This window comes from Typopeltis vanoorti, chromosome 24 (genome assembly GCF_054136105.1).
Source record: "Typopeltis vanoorti isolate ZY-2024b chromosome 24, IOZ_Tvanoo_1.0, whole genome shotgun sequence".
NCBI lineage: Eukaryota > Metazoa > Arthropoda > Arachnida > Uropygi > Thelyphonidae > Typopeltis > Typopeltis vanoorti.
In genome coordinates this window covers 7,321,762-7,348,291 of record NC_143572.1, presented here as the reverse complement: position 1 = coordinate 7,348,291, position 26,530 = coordinate 7,321,762, and the positions used below count along the sequence as shown (strand labels likewise).

The following is a 26,530-nucleotide window of genomic DNA, read 5'->3' as shown; positions in this document are numbered from 1 at the left end:
GAATAAATTCATATGGAATAAGAAAGAAATTAGTCGGAACACTAAATTAGCTGTATACAAGACAGTGTTCAAACCAGTTTTAACTTATGGATCTGAGAGCTGGGTCAGAAGTAAAACACTTGACCAAAGACTGGAGACTGCAGATATGAGAGTCCTGAGAAAGATTAGAGGCATGAACAGATGGCATCAATGGCAATATCATATAAAAAAATGAAGATATTAGGAAATAACTTGATATTGTCAGCATCCAGGAATGCATTAGCAGAGCTAATCTCAGTCTGGTATGGTCACTTAAACAGAGTGGGCGAGGAAAGATTAGCAAAATAAGTGTTCTCTGCCAGGTTGCCAGGAAAACGACCCAGAGGAAGTCCAAGATATAGGTGGATTGATATGGTACAAAGTGCCTTAAATGACAGAAATACAAGATCTGATAATGTTGGAATCTTGACAAGTAACAGACTGATTTGGAGGAAAATTGTAGATAAGAAGTTAGTAATGATGTCATTTTTCCATGTAGTACTGTCATATCCTGTACACCCCTTGAGGGTACATGGCAGGAATTTGATGATGATGATGATTATCTGGTGTAATAATACAATGGGATAATAAAAAAAAAAAAGGAGAAAAGACTGATTTGGGTCCAATTCCTTCTGCAAAATATGTCCCAATTGTGCCAGTGATGTTTCAGGCAGAAAATGTAATCGAATCTTGGAGAACTGATTGTTGACGTCTTGTTCGTTTCTATTATATTTCTATACCTCTCATAATCTTAGATACTGTGGCTCATGATACACCTATGATTTCTGCCATTTTGGTTATGGTGCATAGTTCTCAACTCTAACTGGACTCATATCATCCAATACCATTAGTAGCACAACTCCCTTCCTCTCCTATTCTGTCCATCCTTCATAAAAATACTTTATTCTCTACACTTGATACCAGTTACTATGTCACTGATAGCCAGGTCTCACTAATGCCTACAATCTGAGGTCCCCCTGTATTCACCAAGGCAACAAACTCAACCCCTTTGTTTCTTATACTCCTAGCATTTGTGTCCAGACATAAGTTATTGCGTGCTTTTCTTTGTATACTGTAATTTGTGTGACACAGTTGGACAACTTGCAAATATCTTTTCTTATCTGGTGTTCTACTTATGAAGGACATTGTTGCACATAAGTCTTAACCAGACTAACCAAAAATCATTCTCTTCTCATAATCATTTCCATGATAATACCCATTCAGTAGCACAGTTATATAACATTGTCACTTTTACACACAGATTCTTACCATTCCTCCCATCATAATCTAATTTTCCTGACTCTCTGCATTGTCTCATGCCAATTAATAATTTCTCAAGACTCTAGATACCAAACACATTCAAGTGTAGGCCATTCCTTTTATACAAATCTGTTCTCCTCAAAGTCACTCCAAACATGCAAAAACTTTCATCCATTCCTCCTACATAGCCTACCCATTGAATTGTTTTTCTAGGTCTCACTAATGCCTACAATCTGGGGTCACCATGTATTCACCAAGGCAACAAACTCAACCCCTTTGTTTCTTATACTCCTAGCAAAGTCACTCCACACGTACAAAACTTGCATCCATTCCTTCTACGTAGAATTGAATTGTTTTCAGTTAGTTGTTTTTCCTTGATATATTTCTGTCATCATATTGTCACTTTATCATTCTTCATTCTCACTTCTAGTTTCATGTCCTCTCTCATACTGAACTTATTGCTAGTTAAGTCGTTCATACCTATTAGAATTACAATCTCTTTTTGCTTTACTTTTCTGTTTTTCAATTGGTTGTGCTATATTTTTAATTTTTGCTCCAGGAAAACTTGAAGCTATAACCCAGTCATCAATGGCATGTTTTATGAAAGTTTTATAATTTAGCCTCTACTTACTTTCCTTAACTTACCTGATTCTGTTGTTTTTCATTTTGCTGCTTAATTTTCTTGTTCTATGTATGATCCTTTAAACCACTCAGCCTTCTGTAGTTCCTCCTTTGTCTGTTCTAATAATCTGTTTTAACCTTCTAATTTCACAGGTTAACTTATTTTCAATATCCTCAAGTTTGTCTTTATCAGGGCAAGCCTTCTTGTTCTCGATTTCACTGTTCTTATTAGCATCCTGTTTTTTGTGTGTTTACATCTCTATTTAATATTGTAATATCTAAACAAAAATATATTAAATATACAAATATTATAAATATTCAAAAATCTTCACTGATATACTATTTTTCTAAGGCAAAAAACACAATAAAACAGATAAAAATCACCAATGCTACTTAAATACACTGACCACCCATGAAGTCTGTATATCTAAAATTATGCAAAATATTCAGTTTCATAATACTCCAAATGCCCATAGGTAGCTAGACCAGCACAACATAATAGAACATATACACCTAAACCTCTTTTTATGCGATAGATACGTCCTAAAGAACTACTGACTCCATAGAAAAAGTGAAGATTGGTTCCAAACCTGAAATATAAGCAAAATAATGAAAAAAACAAACATTAAATTCGTTAGGATCATAAGATTTTTATTTACATTTTATGGAGAACGCAGATACATATAATGAATTTTAATAACTAAAAAAAACATATTAATTTCAGTTGTTTGCTAAGGATTCTATAAAAAAAATTATGTTATTCGTCATCAGTTTCTGACAATAACGCGAAAGCTTTCGTTTTCATGAGACTAATATCACTAGAACTACTAAATATGGTATTATTGTTATCGACTTCCGCCTGAACTTGTGGAATTCTTCTTGTCATGTCTTGAACAAAAGTACCACTGGTTGTTTCAGTAGTTTTAGGCATAAACTCGGTTATTAATAGCTGTGTTGATGCTTTAGATAAGTCGCGATATAATTCTCTTTATGAAGACATTAAAAACTTAAGCTCACGTGAAAACTTCCCATCATGTTCTTCATTTGGATCATGTCGGGCAAAATAATTGCCTAAATTACTGGCCAGTTTAAGACCTTTAATAATATCAGCAGTAAAAGTAGGATTATCTTGATCATTATCATTACTTCTTCGCTTTCAGGAGTCTCAGAAACATTCTCCACTATTTCGTTTTCTCTAAGAGGTTTATCAATTAACAATTCTTCAATATCTGCCGACATAATATCATCGAATCCTTCTCTGCCAATTTCGCATGTCAAAGCCTGTGTAGCTCAGTGGATGTGGCGTTTGCACACCACGGCGCTTGGCCACACGAAGGAAGACTTGATTTCGAGTCTAGTCAGCGACTAGAGGAAATTTTTCTAAGCCTTTTTTTGACCGGTTCCCGAATTAGTTGATATCTGGCACGGGCAAGCAGGTTTTTTCTCCCGGAAAATCAAGAAAATCGACCGTAGAACCCACGTTATTTCAGACATTAAATACGAGTGTTAGGGACCACGAGATGGCGGCACTTGTTGAGCCGTCACTCTTCACTGCATGCCTCTTAATTAGTGATAGTCTTGGGCCAGCTACCTCTGATTGGGTACCAGTGGAGATTGAACTGCCCACTCAGTCTCCAAAACTTAGATAGGGATAAAAACGGCCTCGCCTACTCCTTATATATACAGGAATAAAAAGCTGTTAGCTGATTTTTTATTTTTTTTTTTTAACACTTATTATATTGGGGAATTCTGCAGTATGAATTGAGTATGAATTTCATACTGCAGTATGAATTATGAAAAGTATGATTGAAGGGAACAGGAGCATTCTCTTTAACACATGCAGGCCAAATAGCTTTCCAGCATGCATTCATAGTTTCTGGTCTCAATTCAGATAACGATAATCTAACCTGATCAATACAATCCATAATTGAAAATTTTTTTCACACATCCATAACTGACAGTGTTTCATCATCATTTAGCTTGTTCAAAACGTACTGAAATGTTCGTCTGACATAATGTTTTAAAAGTCACAATTATACCCTGATCTAGAGGTTGTAGCAATGATGCGGTATTGGGCAACAGAAAAAAAAATTGCACATTTGGGTGTTCTATGGCAGGATGACCGGGTGCATTATCAATAAGCAAAAGCACTTTAAATTTGAGACCCTTGTCTTTCAAATAGCGTCTAACTTCTGGCATAAAATGTTTGTGGAATCACTCAGTGAAAATATCAATGTTCACCCAAGTTTTTTTGTTGGCCATCCAATGAACTGGCAATTTTTGAAAATCTACACCTTTCATTGACTGTGGTCTTAATGATCGATTTGTGAGCAGTGGTTTTAACATCCGATCTCCTAAAGCGTTTGAACAAAATAGGAGTGTTATGCGATCCAGTTTTTTACATTTTTGATACGTAAGTTCTGTTTAGCATTTTTTTCCAGAAAAGGCCGGTTTCATCCATATTCCAAACTTGTTCACGAGTGTAACCTCCATCTTCAATTATTTTAGCAAGTTTTTGTGGAAATGTTTTAGCAGCTGTTTCATCAGCAGAAGCCGTTTTACCTTTGATTTTTATATTATGAAGAGCATGTCTTTTAATAAACTTAGCTAGCCAACCATTGCTTGCATGAAATTCATATTTTTTCCTCGATTGAGATGAAGTATCTGGCTGCAGTTTTTTAATCTGTTCATAAAATTTCAACGCTGATTGCTTGATGGAATTTCCATCAACTGGCATTCTTTTTTGTACATTATCTTCTATCCACATCACTAAAGCTTTTTCGGCCTTTTCTAGAACAACATCTCTTGTGTATGATGATAATTTCGCACTTGATTGTGTAGCAGAACATACCACTTTTCTAATAGCCTCTTCATTTTTCTTTATAGATCTGACAGTTCACGGACTCGAAAATGCTTACCCACAGCCGTCGCACCTTCCCCAGTTTGAAGATGATCTAAAATTTGAATTTTTTTATCCAAGGAAACGGCTTTCCTGTTTTTGTTATTGGCAACATCATATGCGGGCTGGATTAAAATCTTCGGTTAATGAAATGAAAGTTTGAAAATTACATATAGCTTGCCATTTATTATTTCTTAGCAAAATTATTAATTTCATAACGCAATTTTTATTTTGATTTCACAATTTTTTAAGAAATATTTGCATTTTTTAAGAAAAATGCAAATACAAAAAATGCGGTAACTGTGTTGTCTACTCAAACACCAAATTCAAACTGCTAAGAACTGCTTTTATTATGTGCAGTCAGTTATGTAATTAGGAGAATTCCCAATAAATGAAATTCGTAAGAATTTAGAATTTTCTTAATTGAAACGAGAATGCAATTCTTGTTTCAATTTTCTTGAATTATGGATTTTTTCCTAACTTAGACTTTAGGTTGGTTGCATAAAAGTGAATAAAAATCGCATACAAAAAAATTATTTTTGATATCCCAATTTGCATAACTCCGAATTCGCGTAAAAAAAATTCACATAAAAAGATGTTTAGGTGTATTGTGACAAAAAAAAAAAAAGTTTCATTCACTATTTTTTTGTAGTAATTTGTATTGGTATTTAATTTTAACACTAGAATTCTTAACAGCACTGAGTTGATTTATTTGATTTTCCTTGTTTCTGCCAGTAATATAGTCATCATTCTGCTGAGGATGACAGCAGAATGACTCCTGAGAATGACATTAATATAATTGTTTTGCCATTGAAATAGCAATTTATTAGCTCTTGGTTCTCTCTCATACAATTCATATATTTTATGTACAATTATATTTTCATTTAAATAAAAATAACTTCTCCATTTTTTATAATTTTGGGTACTTATAAATGTAAAGTATGTTATGCACTTTTTTTCTGAAAAGCTCCCCCCCCTTTTCTCAGTCCGGGGTGACCAATCAAATTGCTGCTCAGAAAACGTGACTCTTTCACATCTGCTTCCTTGACTTAGTCTGGAGAACATTGGTTGAAATTGAGTTCCCTCCCCCTCAGCCAGGCCTAGGACTCCTTGAGGTGTTAAGATATAAAATAAACAACAATAAGCATATTTTAACATTAAGTAAACAATTAATAATTATGCTGTCAAGAACATTAGATATTATCTATTAATAATTATAAGAAAATAAGTATCTCCAATGACTTTCTGAAATATCTAATTTGTTAATAACATGACTTTTATGAATTTCATTCTGGCATATTGAATGTTAGGAATTAACTTTCACAGCAAGTTATTAAATTTCTGTAGACTGTGTAATAATAATAATAGATTTATGGTACTCATTCAGTGCTTTTTTCCTCCTCAACAGAGCTGATATGCAGATATTCTTTGTCTATGATATAACTTACTGTAAAACTGAAAATGATGATCCAAAAGATGCCATACTCTACTTTTATCCATCTCAGGTAAAAAATATTTTCTAGTAAATACAGGCTATAATAGCCGTAAAAATAATAGTTTCATTTTCACAATCTTTTTCAACCTCTTGAAATATGTTTGCATAAATCTTACCTGAAACACTAAAGACATAGCAGATATTGTTTGTATTTTCCACTTATATTATTATTATTATTATTATTATTATTATTTTGACACCTCCAGGGAGTCCAAAGACTCATCGAGGGAGAGTGTGCCGACAGCATCGAACGATTGGTCCCCTTCCAACTACTAACCGCGCTCAAACATACTTAACTGAGCCATTAGTAGCAGAGGCTCTACCAATCGACCAACCTTCGCCGGCTTATACTAATCCTTACCTTAAATTAGTTGTGACTTAATTACTGATCACATAAACTTCTACTTTAAGCAGGTTCAAAATTTTCAGGCTAGTGCATTGACAGAATCAGTCCAGTGTGTTGTTCACAAACCATTTAATTAAATCAAAAAAGGAATATTTACAGTATGATTCACATTAACATATATATACAATTTCATTACAATTCTTTTGTTATTCTCAGTTCTTCCTAAAATCAAATTTAGCTCTAATTTCTTTCCTTTGAAGCTAATTCAGTCTATAATATCCTCCGGTCATATATACATTAACTGACAATAAGGCATACCTTGAGTAACCTTAATTCAATATCAATTTGCATTATCTTATTGTACCCATAAATAGACACACTTGATGAACACTCTTGTTTGGAATTATCACATGTATAACTACTTACAGTTCTCATTCATTACTGTCTTTTATTTCCTACCAAATTTCTTCCTTGTCCGAGTCGCTGATTATTCCATGCCCTATAGGACTCTTAATGTGGCAGCAAGGTGCAGCTGTTTCCTTTCGATTCCTGACAGCAGACTTCAAGTGGAAAACTCAAAATCTACAATGCTTCTCTTTAGATTACCGATAGCAGACCCAGGTAAGATAAGGTTGAGAACCATAAGACAAACAATGCTTCTCTTTCGATGACTGACAACGGACCTAATGTGGCTGCAGACCCAGATAAGAGAAGGCGAAAACCATGAGACATACAGCTCTTCTCTTTCAATTACCAGCAATACACCTCTCATAGTGGCAGACCCAGGTAAGAGAAGGTGAAAACCCTAAGATCCCTTTCTTCTCGATGTCTTACCTTATATATTCCCAGACTTCCATTCTATGCATGCGTGCTTTTCTCACATGATGATGTCATACTTATCGCATCTTTTGAAATTGCCATCTATGTCAATTCTTAGAATTCTTCACTATTCTTAGAATTAGAATAGTGAATTACTGATTATACATAAGTTAACATGTTACATAATGATATCATGTGCCACATTATTTTAACAAAGGCTTATTTAAGTTAACATTTCTCTAAGTACATTCCTCTTAAAAAAATATACAAAAGCGAACATGATAAGTTACATAGTTACATATCATGAGAGATTTTACAAACGCTTAATCTTTCTCAAAAAAAATTTTTTTTTCTTTTTTTCTCTCCTTTCTTTCCCATGCCCTCAGGAGATGACCTTCGCTACTCTTAATATTAGACTTAGTACCCTCTATGGGATTAATTTTTATCTCACAAGTTGCCAGCTTATTAGAATTAAGGCGATTTGTTTTCCTAATCCTATTAACAATTATTGTCTTATAGGTCTTAAGCTTAGTCTGTGTTATAGTCATGGACTTTCCCCAGTTTTGTTCTTTGGGTGCCTCATTTACTTCATCTCTTTTGATGTCTCAGATTTGTTTGCCCTCCTTCTGAGAATTTATTTGGGCAATCTCTCTCTGTTACTATCTTTATGACTAATGAGCATAATCTGTTTTGAAAGAACTTACGTTTTGAATAATTTAGGGATGACTTCATCCAGTCTAGAAAGAACCTTTACTAAGGTTTTTCTATGGGATATTAGATCCCTAGAGTGTATTAGTAATTTGTTGGGGAAACAGTTCACTCCTTTACTTACTGCATCTGAAAGGACTGAATTCAATAATGCCTGATTTGACAGGACTGAAATTAGAATCAGCTTAATGAAGGCCCTTTTTCCTTCCATATTATTTACTATTTCTTCAACCTTTCATGGAGAAAATTAATTTGTTCCAGTTATGTGCTTGTCTAGATTTTTACAGGGCATTTCTGTGAGATCTTCAGAGAAGACATCAGGAAACAACTGGAATGCAGACTCAAAGAATGTATTGATTAATCTATTTTCATGCACTGAATTTTTCAATTTTTTGGCATCAATTACTTTTAGTCTTATCAAGTCTTCCTTCTTGCCTTTATTTATTGTTTCCTTTTCAAAAACTTTTTTTATGTTTTCCACTTTAGAGCATTCATTAGATTTCTATGATGTGCGATCAGAGTGCTTATTTGGATTGTATTCTACCCCCACAAATTGTAATTGTGCCTTCCAAAAAATAACAGGAAAACTGGCATTTAAGAAATCCAATCCAAGAATTACTGAACATTTGGATTTGAAGTTTCAGGGAGAATAATCAGCTCCTGAGAAATGCTTAAGGGAAAACATAGAATGTTAAGCAACACATTTATCTTCTTTGTAGTAGAAATATCTGTTTCAGAGATTCCTGTCAGTTTGATAGGATAATTCAAATTAACAATGCCACCAGGAATTAGGTTCCTAATATTGTCTTAGAGTGACCAAGACATTACTGAGACATGTGCTCCTGTATCCAACAGAATCCCACAATGCATGTTCTCAATCAGACCTTGTATGACTGTTAAAGGCTTTTCATGTGCTATTCATCACTATAAGTTGACTACACAAGTTTCAATTAAATCTGTTAGTTTGATTATTCAGTAAGTTACTATCTACTAACACAATATTTGAATCATACCTTATTTCCTTTCTTTCCTTATAATCTGACCTTTTCTGTCTATAACAATACTTAGCATTATGCCCTATTTTCCTACATGAGTTTGAGGAAAAGATTGATGCCAGGAGGTCAGCTTTATCTTTGGTTGAAGTAACATTGGTGCCATCAGGATGAGAGAGGTGGAAGTTCAGGAGAGCAGAAGTTGCATCCAGTGGCCTTAGCAAGTTACCAGATTCCTCTCCTGAAACCTTATAAAGGTGCTTTCTGTCCTAGACTGGATTTAGACCCCAGGTCTTTCCATCCAAAGGACATTGTCAATACTGACTGAGCTATGGGGTCTAGGACTTAATGATTCACTCTTTTTAATTCCTTTCCTCATTTCAGTTTCTGTGTTGCAGCACTTTCATATTAGTACTTCACAGTATAAACAACACCAAGAGAAGAAAAAAATAAATTTAGTAAGAGTGAACTTAATATTTTGCTGGTTTTCTACCCATCATCATCAGAGCACAAATTCGATTCCATTTGTAATTGACACAGAACTAATGTCCTAACAAGGCACTATCTGTGGGTCAGTTAACTTAAAGTTAATTTGGAGAAGTCAGGCTATCTGGTCTCATAATGACTGCCCCCCAGATCTATGGCAAATTAATGCAACCATACTCTTAAAATTAGTTTTGGAATCAATTTTAGATTCCAAAATCAACATCTGCTATGAAGGATTTGTCGAACTAATAGCCTGACTTCTTCAAATTAACTTTATGGTTAACCGGAGGGTGCCTTGTTAGGACATTAGTTCTGTGTCAGTTACAAATTGAATTGTTTCTAATGTTGTAGTGTAGTACTTGTGTTGCTTCAAAGTTATAATTTGTGCTCTGATGGTGCAACCAGTGAAATATTAATAAGTTCAATCAATAAATTTCTTCATCTCTTAGTGTTGTTAGTACCGTGAAGCACTAATGAATAATCAACATCTAAGCCTTTCAATACATATTGCAGTACTTCATTATGTATTTATCTGTATAAATATCTTTGCCAAGTATTACTGCCTGTGTTTCTATTTTTTTGTTTTTGCTGTTCTGTTTAAAAATATCTATATCTGGTAACTATATACGCTATCAGATGTTTTATAAAAATAAAATGCATAAAAACTAAGTATTATGTTTTATTAATTTTCTGTTAATTGTATTACTGTAAATATTGCATATGAATATGATCCCAAAAAACCTACTTATCCCCCCCCCTCCTGCTCACCCCTGTCTCCCAATCTCTCTTCATTCTATAAAAAAACCCTCCACATTTATTTGGTAATAATCCTTTACCAACTTATGTCTCATCCCTCTTTCTATCCACTAAACTCTACAAGCATTTTCTCAATCTTTCTTCATTCTCAACATTTCAGACACCAGAAACCACCTTAGTCAATTGTCTCTAGACTCTTGCCATTATCTTTCATCCTTTTGAAAACTAGATGATCAAATCTGTGCATAGTAATCTGTATGTGGCTTGATCAAGGCCCCTATATGACCAAACCATGATCTCCTTACTGGTACACATCGGTGTCCTTTGCATCATTGCCTGTGCTGTCCTCACAATTTTAGCAGTGCATCTCTAAATTTTGGGTCCTTATCTGTCATTATCTAACATTGCCCCCATTCTTTGTCCTCTACCTTCTCTAAGATATCCCCATTAATTGTATATGCTGCATCCCATCTTTGTTTTCTGAATTTTAAACCCTTTTTTAAGTTTTAATAATGGCAAACCGTGAGCAGACATAAATACAAAATTAATAACAGAAAAATCGTGTAAAAAGATTACTTAGGAGACTTTCAGGAGAAAAAATGGCGGCCCGTGTGTTAGTGTTTTGTGTAGTGTATTATTGATGATGAAATTAAAGAGTCAGCTGAGTCATTGTGTTGTTAATTAGTGGCGATAGTTTTGAATGATAAATGATATATACAGAGGTAAGTGTTCTTCATTTTCTAAGGTTTTTTAAGGTGAAATATTTGCTACCGTTGCTGGTAGATCGATTTGATCTACGGGATATATATATAATAGAGTAACATTTTATTGCTGGTAGACACCTAAGAGTGTCTACGGGATCTGCTAGTGGACCCTCAAAAGTTCACAGGATTGTCTTTGCCTGCTCGGGGCACCTGAGGGACCTCTACTCTTTCTCCATCTGTGTATCAACACATTTTTATTTCTTGAAATGACAAAACTTCTAAATGAGACCCAGTTCGAAGAAGTCTACAGGGAATTCCTCAGACTGGGAAAGCTACTGAGTGATAACTGGCCGGGAAAGGTTAAACTGTATGACACGTTTCCCCCTGAATGTGTCTCAGACGCTGTCGCTGAAGATCATTTAGAGTCGATGCCTTCTACTCCTTCAGACTTTGCAGAAGTGCGTGCTCACAAAGTCGTCGCTGAAGATCATTTAGAGTCGATGCCTTCTACACCTTCAGACTTTGTAGAAGTGCGTGCTCGCAAAAAGCGAAGAACAACAGAAGAACCGCACAATGACAATACTGTAATGGAACAGGATTCTCAGGGTTCGGACGCCGCTACCTCTCCCAAAGAAAAGGTGCCTCCGGTCATCCTTAGAGAAAAACAAAAGTGGGCAGCTTTACGATCCACAATGTCCAATCTGCATATTGGCTTCATTAAGGCCAAAAACATGGATGAAGGCATAAAGATTCAGCCAGCAACAGTGACAGACTACAGAAGGTTGACCAAGGAACTGGACAACAGAGGCATCCAGTATCATACCTTTGCGCTCAGTTCAGAAAAAAATTTAAAAGTAGTCCTTCGTGGTGTCTGTGAAGACATTGACACAGCAGAAATCGCTGCTGACCTAAATTCTCAGGATCTGCCACCAGTCAAAGTGAGCAGAATGTACAAAGCAGACAAAACTCCCTTGCCATTAGTCCTTGTTGAGATTCACAAAATATATAAGGATATCTACAACTTAAAAACAGTCTGTGGTCTCATCGTCACACCGGAACCACTCCGTAAAAGATCATCTTCTGGGCAGTGCCACAGGTGCCAAAAGTTTGGCCATGCCCAGAATCTATGCCGAGCAGAATATAGATGTTTAAAATGTGGAGACAGCCACCCAACCAATACCTGCACTAAGCCAAGGACCACCTCGGCCAAATGTGCCAACTGCAGTGGCCCTCATCCGGCGAACTACAAAGGATGTACTCAACACCCAAAGAACAGACGGATGGAGGCAATCAATCAGCCCTCCTCCTACAGTACAAGAACACCAGCGGCCCAGACATCAAAACCGGAGACTCATCGACCACAGTCGGAGACCTCCAACCAAAAGCAAACAAGAAGTTATGCCGATGTGACCCGTACAACTAGGCCAATTCCAGACCAAAATCAACCAAGAGCACCTAAAAACCTAACAGCTATTATCACGGCCTCACTAGCAAACATGCTACAAAATTTTAGCCTATCAAACCCTACTGAAACCTCCACTAAAAGATTTCTTCGTGAAACACAGGTCATCCTCACAGCTCTCATAAATGAATAGTAACAAACTCATTCCAGCATCTCTTCAAATAGTTGCTTGGAACGCAAATGGCCTCAAAAACAAAATCCTGGAACTCCGTGCCTTCACATCTAGGTATCAGCCAGATGTTATTCTAATCAGCGAAACTCATCTAAGACCCTCAGACAACCCTACAATAAGTGGCTATCACCTATACAGAAATGACAGACTACTCTACAGAGGTGGTGGCACTGCCATCTTCATTAAAAACTACATTAAGCACCACTCTGTGAGCATTCCTTCAACCACTAACCTTGAGATCACAGGAGTGGAAGTAGTCACCAGCTCCACTGGCAAACTGAAAATCTACTCAGCTTACAACCCTCCCCAAAAATCTCTTCTTCACTCTGATCTAAATGCCATCTTAGGCATCAGAGGGCCCACCATTATTGCCGGGGATCTGAATTCCAAGCACCCTGCCTGGAATTGTTCAACCACAAACAAGAATGGTTGCATCCTTTTCAATTACTTAGGATCAAGCAACGCTGTTGTGGCAGGCCCCACCGAACCAACTCATCTCAGTACGTTCGGCACTGCTGATATCCTGGATATAGCTATCCTGCAGGATATTAAACTTCAGTACAGTATCATTTCTATGGATGAACTATCATCCGATCACAATCCAATACTGCTGCAGCTGGGAAATCAGGAATTCCTGTGTCCTCCTTCTCACTCCTACATTGTATGGGAAAGACTGTCAGCCGCACTCAAGGATCATATTGGACCTGTTCCTCACATACGCACAAAAGAAGAAGTAGAAACTGCAGTTACAAATCTCACACAACAAATTAATTCTGCTATAAAGGTAGCTTCCTCCTACAAAACTGCCCGCAAGCCAGATCGTTTGCCTGAAGACATCATGAACTTAATCAGAGATAAAAACAGAGCTCGAAAGAGATTCCGTAACACGTGTGCACCACAAGACAAAACAAATCTAAACAGACTAAATGGGGCAGTAAGAGATGCACTGAAAGCTCACAGAGACTATGTATGGGATGAAAAGTTATCCTCCATTTCACCTAGTGATCACTCCATCTGGGGACTACTGAAAAATACCAAAAACAAAGGCAGATCCCTTCCCCCAATATTAACTGATCAGGGCCTTGCTCACACAGATGTGGACAAAGCAGAGGTTATAGCGCACAGCTTAGAAGAGCAATGCAGGCCTTCGTATGGAAACCTTGACTTTGACCACATACATAAGATTCACAGCAAGGTCAGACACTCACTCAAACTTCCTATCACCAGCACTGACCATATTGCATCAACATCACCTGCTGAGATATATGACATTATTAAAAATTTAAAGAACAAAAAAGCTCCTGGACCAGACGGCATTACTAATCGTGTGATTAAACTTCTGCCCCGGAGGGCAGTAGTGTACCTGACCAGTATAATAAATGCAATTTTAAGATTTCACTATTTTCCTTCCACCTGGAAACTGGCTGACGTAATTCCCATACATAAGCCAGGCAAAGACTCGCACCTACCCCAAAATTATCGTCCAATCAGTCTCATCTCAAATCTGGGTAAGGTTGCAGAGAAGGTCATCCTCTCACGACTTCAAACCTCAATAAATGACCTAAACATCCTTCCAAAAGAACAGTTTGGTTTTAGGCAACACCATAGTACTACCCAGCAAATCCACAGAATTGTTGAATACATCACAACCAGCTACAACTGGCGCCAGTGCACAGGTGCTGTTTTCCTAGATTTATCCAAAGCATTTGACAAAATCTGGCATTTTGGACTCCTGCACAAGCTTATCTCAGCCGGCATCTCACCTAAAATGGTTCATTTAATCCACTCATATCTTCAAAATAGATCAATGCAAGTAAAAATCAACGGTTCTACATCCTCCCAGCGCCACATCTTTGCTGGAGTGCCGCAGGGATCTCTGCTGGCTCCATTGCTGTTCTCTGTATACATGTCAGACATCCCACACAATCCGATGACTTCCATTTTGGCCCTATATGCAGACGATACGGCAATACTAACCAGATCTCTCAGACCCCTTTTCATTACCAGAAAGCTTCAAGAAAACATTCTAAAGCTGGAGGGTTGGTTCTCTAAATGGAGATTGGAAGTCAACCCCCAGAAAAGCTCAGCCGTTCTTTTCTCAAAAAGGCCAATGTCTCCTGTAGGAGATTTGTTACTATTCAATATTAAAATTCCCTGGCAGTCAGAAACAAATTACCTGGGTGTAATTCTCGACAAAAAGCTATCTTTCAATCAACACACCAAGTCTGCATGCACAAAGGCATCTAAAGTCATAGCACAGATCTATCCGCTAATTAATAGAAATAGCAAGCTCAGCAACAGAATCAAATTGCAGCTATACCAGTTGACGATTCGTCCTATAATCACCTATGCCTCTCCGGCCTGGAGCCACACCTCTAATGCTAACATCATCAAAATACAGCGAGTGCAGAACAAGTGCCTGAGAATGATTTTGAATGCTCCGTGGTATGTTAGAAACATTCAACTCCACAGAGACACAAATATTCCCTATATCTTCTCTTTTCTACGATCCTTAGCCACCAAGTTTTTCCTAAAGACGTCCACACATCCCAACGATTTGGTTCAACAAGCTACAGCATACGATCCAACGGACATATTCAAATACAGAAGACCAAAAGCTATATTGGCCTCCTTTAGTGATGCATAATCTCCATGCCCAATCAGGGCGAGCATTCTGCTCATAAATTTTACCTTCACTGCAACCACAACAGATAGCGGGGAATATGAAAAGCATCTTGCTTCACCCCTAAAGACATAATTGTCAATTGTCAAAGATTACTTAATAGTATAATTTTCACCTGTGTGTCACAGGCATCTTCAGTACATTTTAAGCTCAAATTAAACAATAACTGACAATTCCAAAAAGCACCACCTAAGTAGCTAGTGTAAGATAACTAAAAAGGTCAATAAATTTCCTAACAAAAAAAAAAAAAAAAAAAAAAAATATATATATATATATATATATATATACAATAAAAAGTTAGGAAAGATTAGCTGAATTATAAAGTACTATCTCCCATAAAGGGGATAGACGTAAACCATCAGATCTGTTTAAGTTAGGCGAGTGAAGTAAAGCTTCACATGTTTCTTTATAAAGCTGTTCCATGAGGAACCGACTTTTGTGAAGGACTCTTCTCTTTTTCCAATGAACTCTATGTCTAGTGATGATGGCATGTTCTGCAAGTCCAGACTGTTCAGGTTCAAGGTATTGAAGAATATAAGACTGGTGTTCTTCTAGCCGAATAGATGCAGATCTTCCTGTTTGTCCGATATAAGATAATCCACAAGAGCAAGGAATCTGATAAACACCTGGATAATTTAGATGTGGAAACTTGTCCTTAGGAGAAGTGAGAAAGGTGAAGATTTTTCTGAATGGTCGAAAGGCAACAAAAATATTCAGCGGTTTTAAAACTTTTGCTATACGTTCACCAATGCCTTGTACATAAGGGATAGGAATGAGCGTTATTTCTTCTGTATTTGAAGAGGAGGACATATTAAAACTACTCAAAGCTCTTTTGATGAAGGAATTCTTATATCCATTAGATAGAAAGGAAGAAGTAATATATAGCAGTTCTTTCTGTAATAGATCGTCTGAAGAACAAAAGGAGTGGGCACGATGAACCAGTGTTTTAATAGTTCCTGCCTTTTGACTGGAATGATGATGAGATTCAGCATGGATATAATGGCCTGTATGAGTCTTCTTTCTATAGACTGAGAAATGTAGGTTACCATCTGGTTGGCAAAGAATTAGAAGATCTAAAAAAAGGCTAACTGCTTTATTGATTCTACTTCTAGGGTAAACTGGATCCTTAGATGAAGTGCATTTAACTTAGTGAAACTGTTGAAGTTCATCAGAAGAGCCATTCCATATAGCAAAAATGTCATCGACATATCTGAACCAATGAGTAGGTCTGGGAGAAATGTTGTCAAAGATACGTTGTTCAAAATGCTCCATAAAGAAGTTGGAGATAGCAGGAGAAAGAGGATTGCCCATTGCTGTTCCTTCAATTTGGTGATACAACTTATTTTTAAAGGAAAAATAACCAGAATGTATTACAAAATCAAATATTTTTACAATGTCTGAAGGAAATTCCTGTTGCAGTAATTCAGTGCTGTCAGATAAAGGAACATTTGTAAATAAAGAAACAATATCTAAACTGATCATGATATCCAAAACATCCAAATGAAGATCTGAAATTTTATTTTTGAAATCCAAAGTATTTTTTTTTTATATAAGTATCAGTTCTTCTAGTTGAAGAAGTGAGAAGATTTGATAAAAATTTTGAAATTTTGTAAGTGGGACAACCTATGCAATCTACAACTGGCCTCAATGGAATGCCTGGTTTTTGAACTTTCGGAAGACCATACAATCTAGGTGGACAACTGAAGAAGGTTTTAAGTTTTTTCTTTTGATCTTCATCCCATGTAGATACATTATCTATAAGAGAATTAAGTTTCTTCAATTGACTCCCGCTAGGATCTGGTGTAAGAGGCCTATAAGTTGAATAGTCGCAGAGTAATAGAGATATTTTTCTCTCATATTCCTCATACTCATTGGTTCAGATATGTCGATGATATTTTTGTTATATGGAATGGCTCTTCTACTGAACTTCAACAGTTTCTCACTAAGTTAATTGCACTTCATCCAAGGATCCAGTTTACCCTAGAAGTAGAATCAAATAAGCAGTTGGCCTTTTTTTAGATCTTCTAATTCTTTGCCAACCAGATGGTAACCTACATTTCTCAGTCTATAGAAAGAAGACTCATACAGACCATTATATCCATGCTGAATCTCATTACCATCCCAGTCAAAAGATAGGAACTATTAAAACACTGGTTTTAATAGTTCCTGCCCACTCTTTTTGTTCTTCAGACGATCTATTACAGAAAGAGCTGCAATATATTACTTCTTCCTTTCTATCTAATGGATATAAGAATTCCTTCATCAAAAGAGCTTTGAGTAGTTTTAATGTCTTCCTCTTCAAATACAGAAGAAATAACGTGCATTCCTATCCCTTATGTACAAGACATTAGTGAACGTATAGCAAAAGTTTTAAAACCACTGATTATTTTTGTTGCCTTTCGACCATTCAGAAAAATCTCCACCTTTCTCACTTCTGAGGACAAGCTTCCACATCTTAATTATCTAGGTGTTTAACACAGGACAAACGGGAAGATCTGCCTCTATTCAGCTAGAAGAACACCAGTCTTATATTCAATACCTTGAACCTGAACAGTCTGGACTTGCAGAACATGCCATCATCACTAGACATAGTTCATTGGAAAAAGACAAGAGTCCTTCACAAAAGTTGGTTCCTCATGGAATGATTTTATAAAGAAACGTGAAACTTGACTTCACTCGCCTAACTCGAACAGATCTGATGGTTTACGTCTATCCGCTTTATGGGAGATAGTACTCTATAATTCAGCTAATCTTTTCTAACTTTTTATTGTATATATAATTTTTTTTTTTTTAGGAAATTTATTGACCTTTTTAGTTATCCTACACTAGCTACTTAGGTGACGCTTTTTGTAATTGTCAGTTATTGTTTAATTTCAGTTTAAAATGTACTGAAGATGCCTGTGACACACAGGCGAAAATTATACTATTAAATAATCTTTTTACGTGAGTTTTTCTGTTATTAATTTTGTATTTTAAACCCTTACACCTTGCAACAATGAAGTTCATCCCACTCACTTGCTTGTAAAGCCATAACATCTGCTCTACTCCTCATAGTTCTTTCCAACTTTGTGTCAATTTCAAACAATTGCATATCTCCATTCAAACCTTTTTCAATATCATTAACATATATGTTAAACTGTGTGCCCCAAATCAGACCCTTGGTGCACATCACCAGTGAGTTTCTTCATCTGGGTATTGTCTCCCCCCTACTCCACATACACAGCTTGCTGATACCTATGAGATAGCCAATCTTCAATCCAGTGTTTCTCAACCTGTGGTCTGCGACAGTGGGACAGGTGGTCCGCAGGTAGACTTAAATTAATTAAATAAATATATATTTTTTAGTTATCCAAACAAATTAAAGTTGAATATGTAAGTAAAAATTATTGAAATTAAATGGAGACTTAAAAAAAACATCAAATAGCATCAGAATGTTCAAACGCAGAAGCAATAAAACTGTATTGTTGTTCACTTCACCCCTCTTTTATTACTCGTCATTCTGGCCCTACAGTAATTTTAGCGGTAGAATGACGAATAATAAGAGTGGCAAAGTGAACAACAATATAGTTTTATTGCTTCCGCCTTCCCTTCCTGTTTTGTCAGATTTGAAGTGAACCTGTGTTATCCACATTTCAATCAATTGCTTGTTGTTTATTGATTTTTATTACTGAAGGTTTTCCTTCTTCAACCAAGACCCAGTATACCTTCAGAAATGCTAAAAAATACTTGGACAAAGTGTGTTGTGAGTTAACCCCAGTATTTATATATTTTTCAGAAATGTTTTTTAATAATGGAAAAGTGACTTAGAACTAGGACTTTGAAAAGAAGAGCAAATACAGGTGATGCTAACCCTAATTGTGATACACATGTTGTAACGGCTAATAAATCTGATACTATTAAAGTAGAAGAAACAAGCAGATCAAAGAAAAAATGCAGTAGGAAATATAACAGTTCATATTTGGAATTCGGGTTTACTTGGTGTGGAGATGAAAGTGAACAGAAACCCTCAATGTGTTTTGTGTTATGAAGTGTTGTCGAACGAGTGCCTGAAACCTGCGAAACTCCAACGACAGTTAGAAACTAAACATTGTGATGTGACAAATAAGCAAATTGAATTTTTTCAGCAACGCTTAGGGACATTAAATAATGGGAAAGATGTAGTTTTAGCCATGGATTCAATTAATAGCAAGGCACTGGAAGCATCCTATCTCTTAAGTTTGTGCCTAGCGAAAACATGGAAACCTCATTCTATCGGGGAAAATTTACTACTTCCAGCTGTAAAAGATGTGGTAAAAACTATGTTTGGCAACAAGTTACTAAAAGATGTTGATTTGACTCCTCTTTCAATGACACTGTAGGTTGCAGAATTAATGATGTGGCAGGTGACGTAGAATCTCAGTTAATCGAAAGAGTTAAGAGCACTTATTATGTGTTACAAATAGACGAGGCTACTGATGTTACAGATGATGTGCAGTTAATATGCTACTTAAGATATGCGCATGATAACAACATTCATGATGATATTCTGTTTTGTAGAACTTTGTGATCCCAAACAACTGGAGAAGAAATATTTTACACTCTCAATAATTACATAATACACAAAGGGATCCAATGGGAAAAATGCACGGGCTTCTGTTTGGATGGAGCTCGTACCCTTACAGGTAGGCATAGTTTGGGGGTTGTTTCTATGGTCAAGGAAGTGGCTTCGGATATGAATCAGATGTTATTGTTTCATACGTAGAGAAAGTTTGGCCTCCAAAGGAATGCCGCTAGAATTTAAAACTGTGCTATACAACTCTGTAAAGATAGTTAATTTCATGAAGGCTCAATCGTTAAATAACAGGTTATTTTCAGTACTTTGCAGTGAAATGGGCAGTGAATATATACAACTTTTGCTTCATTCTGAAATTCACTGGCTTTCCAGGGGCAAAGTACTAACAAGATTAATGAAGGGGATACAAATCCTTTGATGTTTATCAGCCATTCTATACTAACAAAATGAACATAATTCTAATTTTGCATCACTCCTTGTTGACGAAGCATGGTTATCAACACTATCCTATCTTTCAGATATTTTTTTCGAAACTAAATGAACTAAATCTCTCCCTTCAGGAAAATTCTTTAACTGTTCTTGATGCCTATGACAAAATAAAGGCATTTGAGAAAAAAACAAAACAAAAACTGGTGTTGTGCATTACTTATGTGAAAGACAGATAATTTGCACCTTTTCCAACATTGGAATCCTTTTTAGTGGAAAATGATCTTTTTGTTGATCCTGAGTTTCTGGAAAGGGTTTGTGACCATCTCAAAACTCTGAAATGGAATTTTGAAACATATTTTCCGACTAACTTTTATAAGAAATTTCTGTGGGTTCGAGATCTATTTCAAGCTTATAGTTACGAGAACGGCCTTTCGTTATTGAAAAAAGAACAGTTAATTGAGCTTTCAAGTGATAGTGGGCTTAAAATGCAATTACGTGATCTTGGTTTGGCTGGATTCTGGATCTCGCCTTCAGTGAGAAGTGAATTTCCCGAATTATCTGAAGAAGCACTGAAAATCGTCATGCAGTTTTCTACAACTATCTTTCTGAAAAAGGATTTTCATCACTCCTTAAAATAAAAACAAAATACAGAAATCGTTTTAGTGTGTATGTGCCTATCTTTGACTGAAGTGGACCAATATTGAGCCAGATATCCAGTAATTCTACAAAGGCCGAGAAGCGGAGCCATTTCATTAAAAGTAAGTAGTAACATAATTATATTATTTATTTGGACTACAGTTCCCGATTATTCTTGTTACTGGTTTTGGAATTAATCCATTTCCAAAATTGGGAATAAAACGAAAGTTACACAAAGTGACTTTACGGTGAGGCTCAGCTCCGCTGGCGAGGAGGATAGATGCTCACGTTCTGTTTAGCGAAGTTCTATCTCGTACGGTTGCTTGCAGGAATATGCAGCTGAGCACATCGAATCCGTTGCATGCAGACAACAACATCCGTACGGTTATGGATTGTACAGAAACACATTACAACGTAACAAATACAAGCAGCACACAGGACATATAAATGAAACTACCACACGATTAATTAATCTGCCAGATTTACGATGACTACTGTTGTGCCTCTGGATAAAACAGGACGGATATAATTAAACCCACCATCATAACACGATTAGTGCAAATCACATGCATATGGTATATATGGCATACGGTTGCTGGTGTGAAAATGCACCCGACCATGTGGATGGCACTTTGCGGCTGACATCGTGGGTCGGACTGATATTGGGAAGGACCTCATATAACAGTATGTCTTAAATTTTTTTGCTGGTCATGGAAAACTCATCAGGGAAATAAGGCGATTCGTATCAGCCGGACATCAAGTAAGATAAGAACAACATTTTCCCCCTTGTCTCGCAATGCACTTAGCCAATGGAACAGTTTACATGTCGCAGGGTCGAATCAGTGAGTGCGTGAAGATAAAAGTTGTTGTGGGTGAATGGTGATTAAAGATAAATGTCGTTGTGGGCAGATGAATGAAGTTTTCAGCAGGACAGCACTGACACTCTCTATTCATTTGCCCATGGTACCAACGGTGCTAAAAAAAGTTGTTGTGGAGTGATCTTAATGAGTGTGGGTAGATGGATGGGGATAACATATAAAATATAAAAGTTGCTGTGGGCAGATGAATGGGATATATCAGCGGGACGGCGCTGAAATACTCATTCATTTGTCCACAGCATATCGGAAACTGATGCCTTTATTTGTTTAATAAAAATTAAAACTTTGTTCGGTGATGATACACTTTTAATCATATACTTCCAAGTTAATTATTATTATTTTTATCATTACGGGCAACTCCAAGGAGTCCTTAGATTCATCGAGGGATCACCTTTCTTCTTTAATTCCCTCCACAGTTTCTTTTTTTGCAGCTCAAGCTTAATGGTGTTATTCATCCATTTAACCCCTATTTGATTTACTATCCAGACTCTAGATATACAGTCAGCCATTACCTCCTTCAAACGTTCCTTTACCGCTTCCTATGCACTATCAACATCCAGCCCTTGCAGTTTTATGTGCCATGGCACTGAACCAAGCAATCTCCTAAGTTTGTCATACTTACCAGCCCGGTAATTCCACATTTACCATTTCTTAATTGGAAATTCCACACATTTAGCCACTTCCCAGGTCAAAACCTTATGGTCACTTTCACCGGGCTGGTAAGTATGACAAACTTAGGAGATTGCTTGGTTCAATGCCATGGCACATAAAACTCATAGTCAAATTCTCAGATGCAATTACTAGGACAAGCACTCTCGAACCCCTAGTTCCCCTAGTTCCATTACATGCTGCATAAAATCCAATTCCTTCCTCCCATGTGTCCTCTCCTCCTTCCAATCAATGTTACCATAGTTGAAATCCTCCATAATAATTACCCTCCTTCCACTCATTGCGTCTATTTGTCTATGCATACTATCTCCACCATCTATTCCATCACTTGGTCTATAGCAGCATCCAACTGTATATTTTGTTCCACCACTCTCAATCTCACACCAAATAGCCTCAGTTATTATGTTTCCATATGTATTGAATACATGCTTTTAGATTTATTATGTTATAAAAGGCACAGTTTTTTCCCAAAATGTTAGTAAACCCCACATATATTTAAAAAAAAATTACATGACTTAGTAGTCCGTTAGAATTGTTTTAGTCATTTTACTGGTCTTTGGGCTTAGAAAGGTTGAGAAATGCTGCATTAATCTATTATCCATCCCCACCCATTCCAGTATAATTACCAGCTTGTCATGCAGTCACTTTTCAACATAATCTCCCTTTATTTCAACACACTTTTCACATCTTTGAATTAACATTTCTATGTCCTTGAAAAAAATAGTCCGTAGTTTTGTCTGCAGAATGGCCTAAAACTGCATCTATCACCTCATTGTTGAGTAGTAGTAGTAGCAGTCATTGGGTGCTAGATCCGAGCTTTAGGGTGGATGTTCAATCTCCTGGAAGTTAGCCCTTCACCGCAGCTTTTGCAACAATAGCTGTGTGGACTGGAGCATTGTTGTGAAGTAGGCGAACACTATGACTCGGCATTCCTCGTCTCTTCTCCTTTATGGCATCACACAGCTTTTGCAGGAGTGAAACATAATATTCTGCATTCGTGGTGGTATTCTTTTCCTTGAAGTCAATGAAGAGAATTCCCTGGCAATCCCAAAAGATTGTTGCCATGATCTTCGGTACTTAATTTTCAGCATTACAGCCACTTAACGTGCCATGTATTAGTCAAACGAGTACCTCCAACTGAATGATACAGGTAGAGAGTTGAAACTGGTACTCCAAGCTCTGCATAAGATGGTGCTATCTGTCATGCACGTTGCTTTAAAATTGGCGTTAATGTTGTATGTCAGGCTAGAAACTTTTGGAACCTACTTCGTTGATCATCGTCAAATTCTTGCCATCTACCGTCGAGGGGTGTTAGGATATGAAAGTACTACATGAAAAATTTACATCATTATTAACTTCCTATCTACGATTTTCCTCCAAATCAGTCTGTTACTTGTCAAGACTCCAACATTATCAGATCTTACATTTCTATTGTCTAAGACACTTTTTACCATATCAATCCACCTATATCTTGGTCTTCTTCTGGGTCTTTTTCCTGCCTGAAAAAGACAAAACATTAACAAAATAGGTGAAAGAACACCTGTTTTGATTACATAGTGGGGTAATGTTACAGGCCTGGTGAATCGTTTGCTAGTGATGAAGAAATGCATCACCAAATAGAAAATATGAGCGTGAAAAGAGTAATCATAATTGGAGACTTTAATTATCCAATTATTAATTGAGTAACAGTAGAATCTCATGAGAAGAATGAAAATGCATTTATTGAGCTGTTGCAGGACAACTTCCTCAAGCAGCATGTGACAGAGGGTGTTTCAGTTAAAGACTCTGTCTCTTGTTGGTGACAGTGATCACGTGGTACTAACTTGGGAAGTGACTAAGTTTATGAATGTTCCATTCGGAAAAAGTTGCATGCTGAACTACAATGCAGGAAATTATGACCAACAAAGGAGTATATTGAGTTCACTGGAATGGGATCGGTTACTGGATGGAAAGGATATTGACAGTACATGGGAAGCATTTAAACAATACTTAAATGATGCAATATCAGAATGTGTCCCTGAGAATTCGAAGAATAAATAGAGTAGAAGTCAAATGGATGTGTAATCTTATTAAGCAAGAGATTCATAAGAAAAGGACTATGTGGAAGGAATACTGTGTGCATGAGAAAGTCCATTATGAATGTTATAAGCAGCAGGCAAGAAAATAGTCGACTATTGTACGGAAAGCATAGTCTGAGCATGAAAAGAAACTGCATGCTAAAGATAACCCACAAGAATTCTATCGATATGCTGCAAGTAAAAGAAAGAAGGAATATGAAAGAATAACTCTTCTAAATCTAGATGGCATGAGGGTTACAGATGCAGAAGAGGTTGTTCAGTTAATGAGTGCCCATTTTGTTAAAAACTATCAACATGGTGTGCGCAACATTGAGCTCTGTTACCTCTTCACTAGATGAAGAAACGCAGGCGTATGAGGACGAGGTATTAGTGCTGTTGCACAAATTGAATAAGAATTCAGCAATAGGGACTGATGGGATATCAGCACGTGTGCTAAAAGAGTTTTCAGCTGAACTGGGCATTCCTTTGACCAGGATATGTAATATGAGTATCACAACAGGGAAGATTCTGCAGGAATGGAAAGAATGTATTGTAATCCCATTGCACAAGGGTGGTGGTGCAAAGACTGATGTATCCAACTATCGACTAATTAGTATCTCAGGAGTGACAGTGAAGATTTTTGAAAAAATTGGTTAGGGCTTGCATTCAGAAATGAGTTGACAGTGAATGTCTACTTTGCAATGAGCAACATGGGTTTACTAACGAAAGGTCATGTTTTAGCAACTTGCTCACATTCTATAACAATGTTACCATTGAACTAGACGAGTGAAATGGATACACCATGATACTTTTGGATTTTGCTAAGATTTTTATCAGAATACAGCATGGTAGACTGTTGCATAAATTGGAGAAAATGGGTTTGGGTTATAGAATATTAACATGGATAAGAGGATGGCTGACTGACATATCAAAAAGTGGTATACAGGAGATGTAAGTCTGCAAGATTTAAGATAATAAGTGGTGTACCACAAGGATCAGTGCTTTGTCCACTGTTATTCAGTCTCTACATTAATGATGTTGGGAAGGATTTTGACAAGCGACATATAGTTATTTGCTGATGATACAAAGATAGGTAGTAATCAGGAATGCTGCTGCCGATATGCAGTACTTGCAGATTGACTTGAATAGACTGGAATTGTGGGCATGGGAAAATTGATGTCAGTTCAATATCAGTAAATGTAAAATCATTCACTTCGGCATGATTAGATGTCCAATGTTGTATTATATTGGTGGGATAAAGCTAGAAAAAACTGATGAGGCTAGGGATCTTGGAGTGTTAATAGATAGGAAGTTGAAGTTCAGGGGCCATGTGGCAAAGATTGCCATTTTAAAAGAACTAAAAACAAAATCAATAGAAGAAAAACTAAACAATTATAAACAAACATGGATAGAACATGTAATACAACTCAAAAGATAATTGCAATTAAACTAAACATATTTGGTCGTTTTATAATTAAAATACAAACTTATTTATTACTGACCATTTACAAAAACAAACTTACATTAGAGCCTACTAGTTTCGCCAGCAAACTGTCTGGCTTTTTCAAGGTGTTTACGGAGACATAAAAACTAGTAAATGCAAATTGAAAGGAATATAAAATCGTTGTAAACCAACTAGTAGCTAAGGTTACATGTTCGCGTGACAGAGAGGGCTTATTGTTCTTATTCATTATCACGCATGCGTGTTTGTTGTAAACGTGTAATGTGATTACTGGCTAGCTGTAGTTTAGATTGATTTAGAGAGAGAGAGGATCAGGTTTTTCCACGAACTGTTTAGGATTGCACCCTGATTTCTGTTGAGGTTTCCACCGGTTATTAACACTATTGTGGCTTCCTTGAATAAACGAAGTCTGTAGTCATCATCCAG

General features: G+C 36.6%; 1 protein-coding gene across 4 annotated transcripts in view; it reads left to right on the top strand.

The window, feature by feature from the left end:
* Positions 1-26,530, top strand: part of HPS4 (Hermansky-Pudlak syndrome 4 protein) — a 304,728-nt gene that overhangs the window by 45,792 nt on the left and 232,406 nt on the right. For 2 of the 4 annotated variants that reach the window (XM_090413587.1, XM_090413586.1), the window contains one exon: positions 6,207-6,303. In XM_090413587.1, the coding sequence (XP_090269713.1) occupies positions 6,214-6,303 (90 nt within the window). In that variant the 5' untranslated portion in view covers positions 6,207-6,213. Of the gene's footprint in view, positions 1-6,206; positions 6,304-7,144; positions 7,261-7,298; positions 7,426-26,530 lie in introns of those variants that run through there. The other 2 variants (XM_090413589.1, XM_090413590.1) reach the window with 2 other exon arrangements.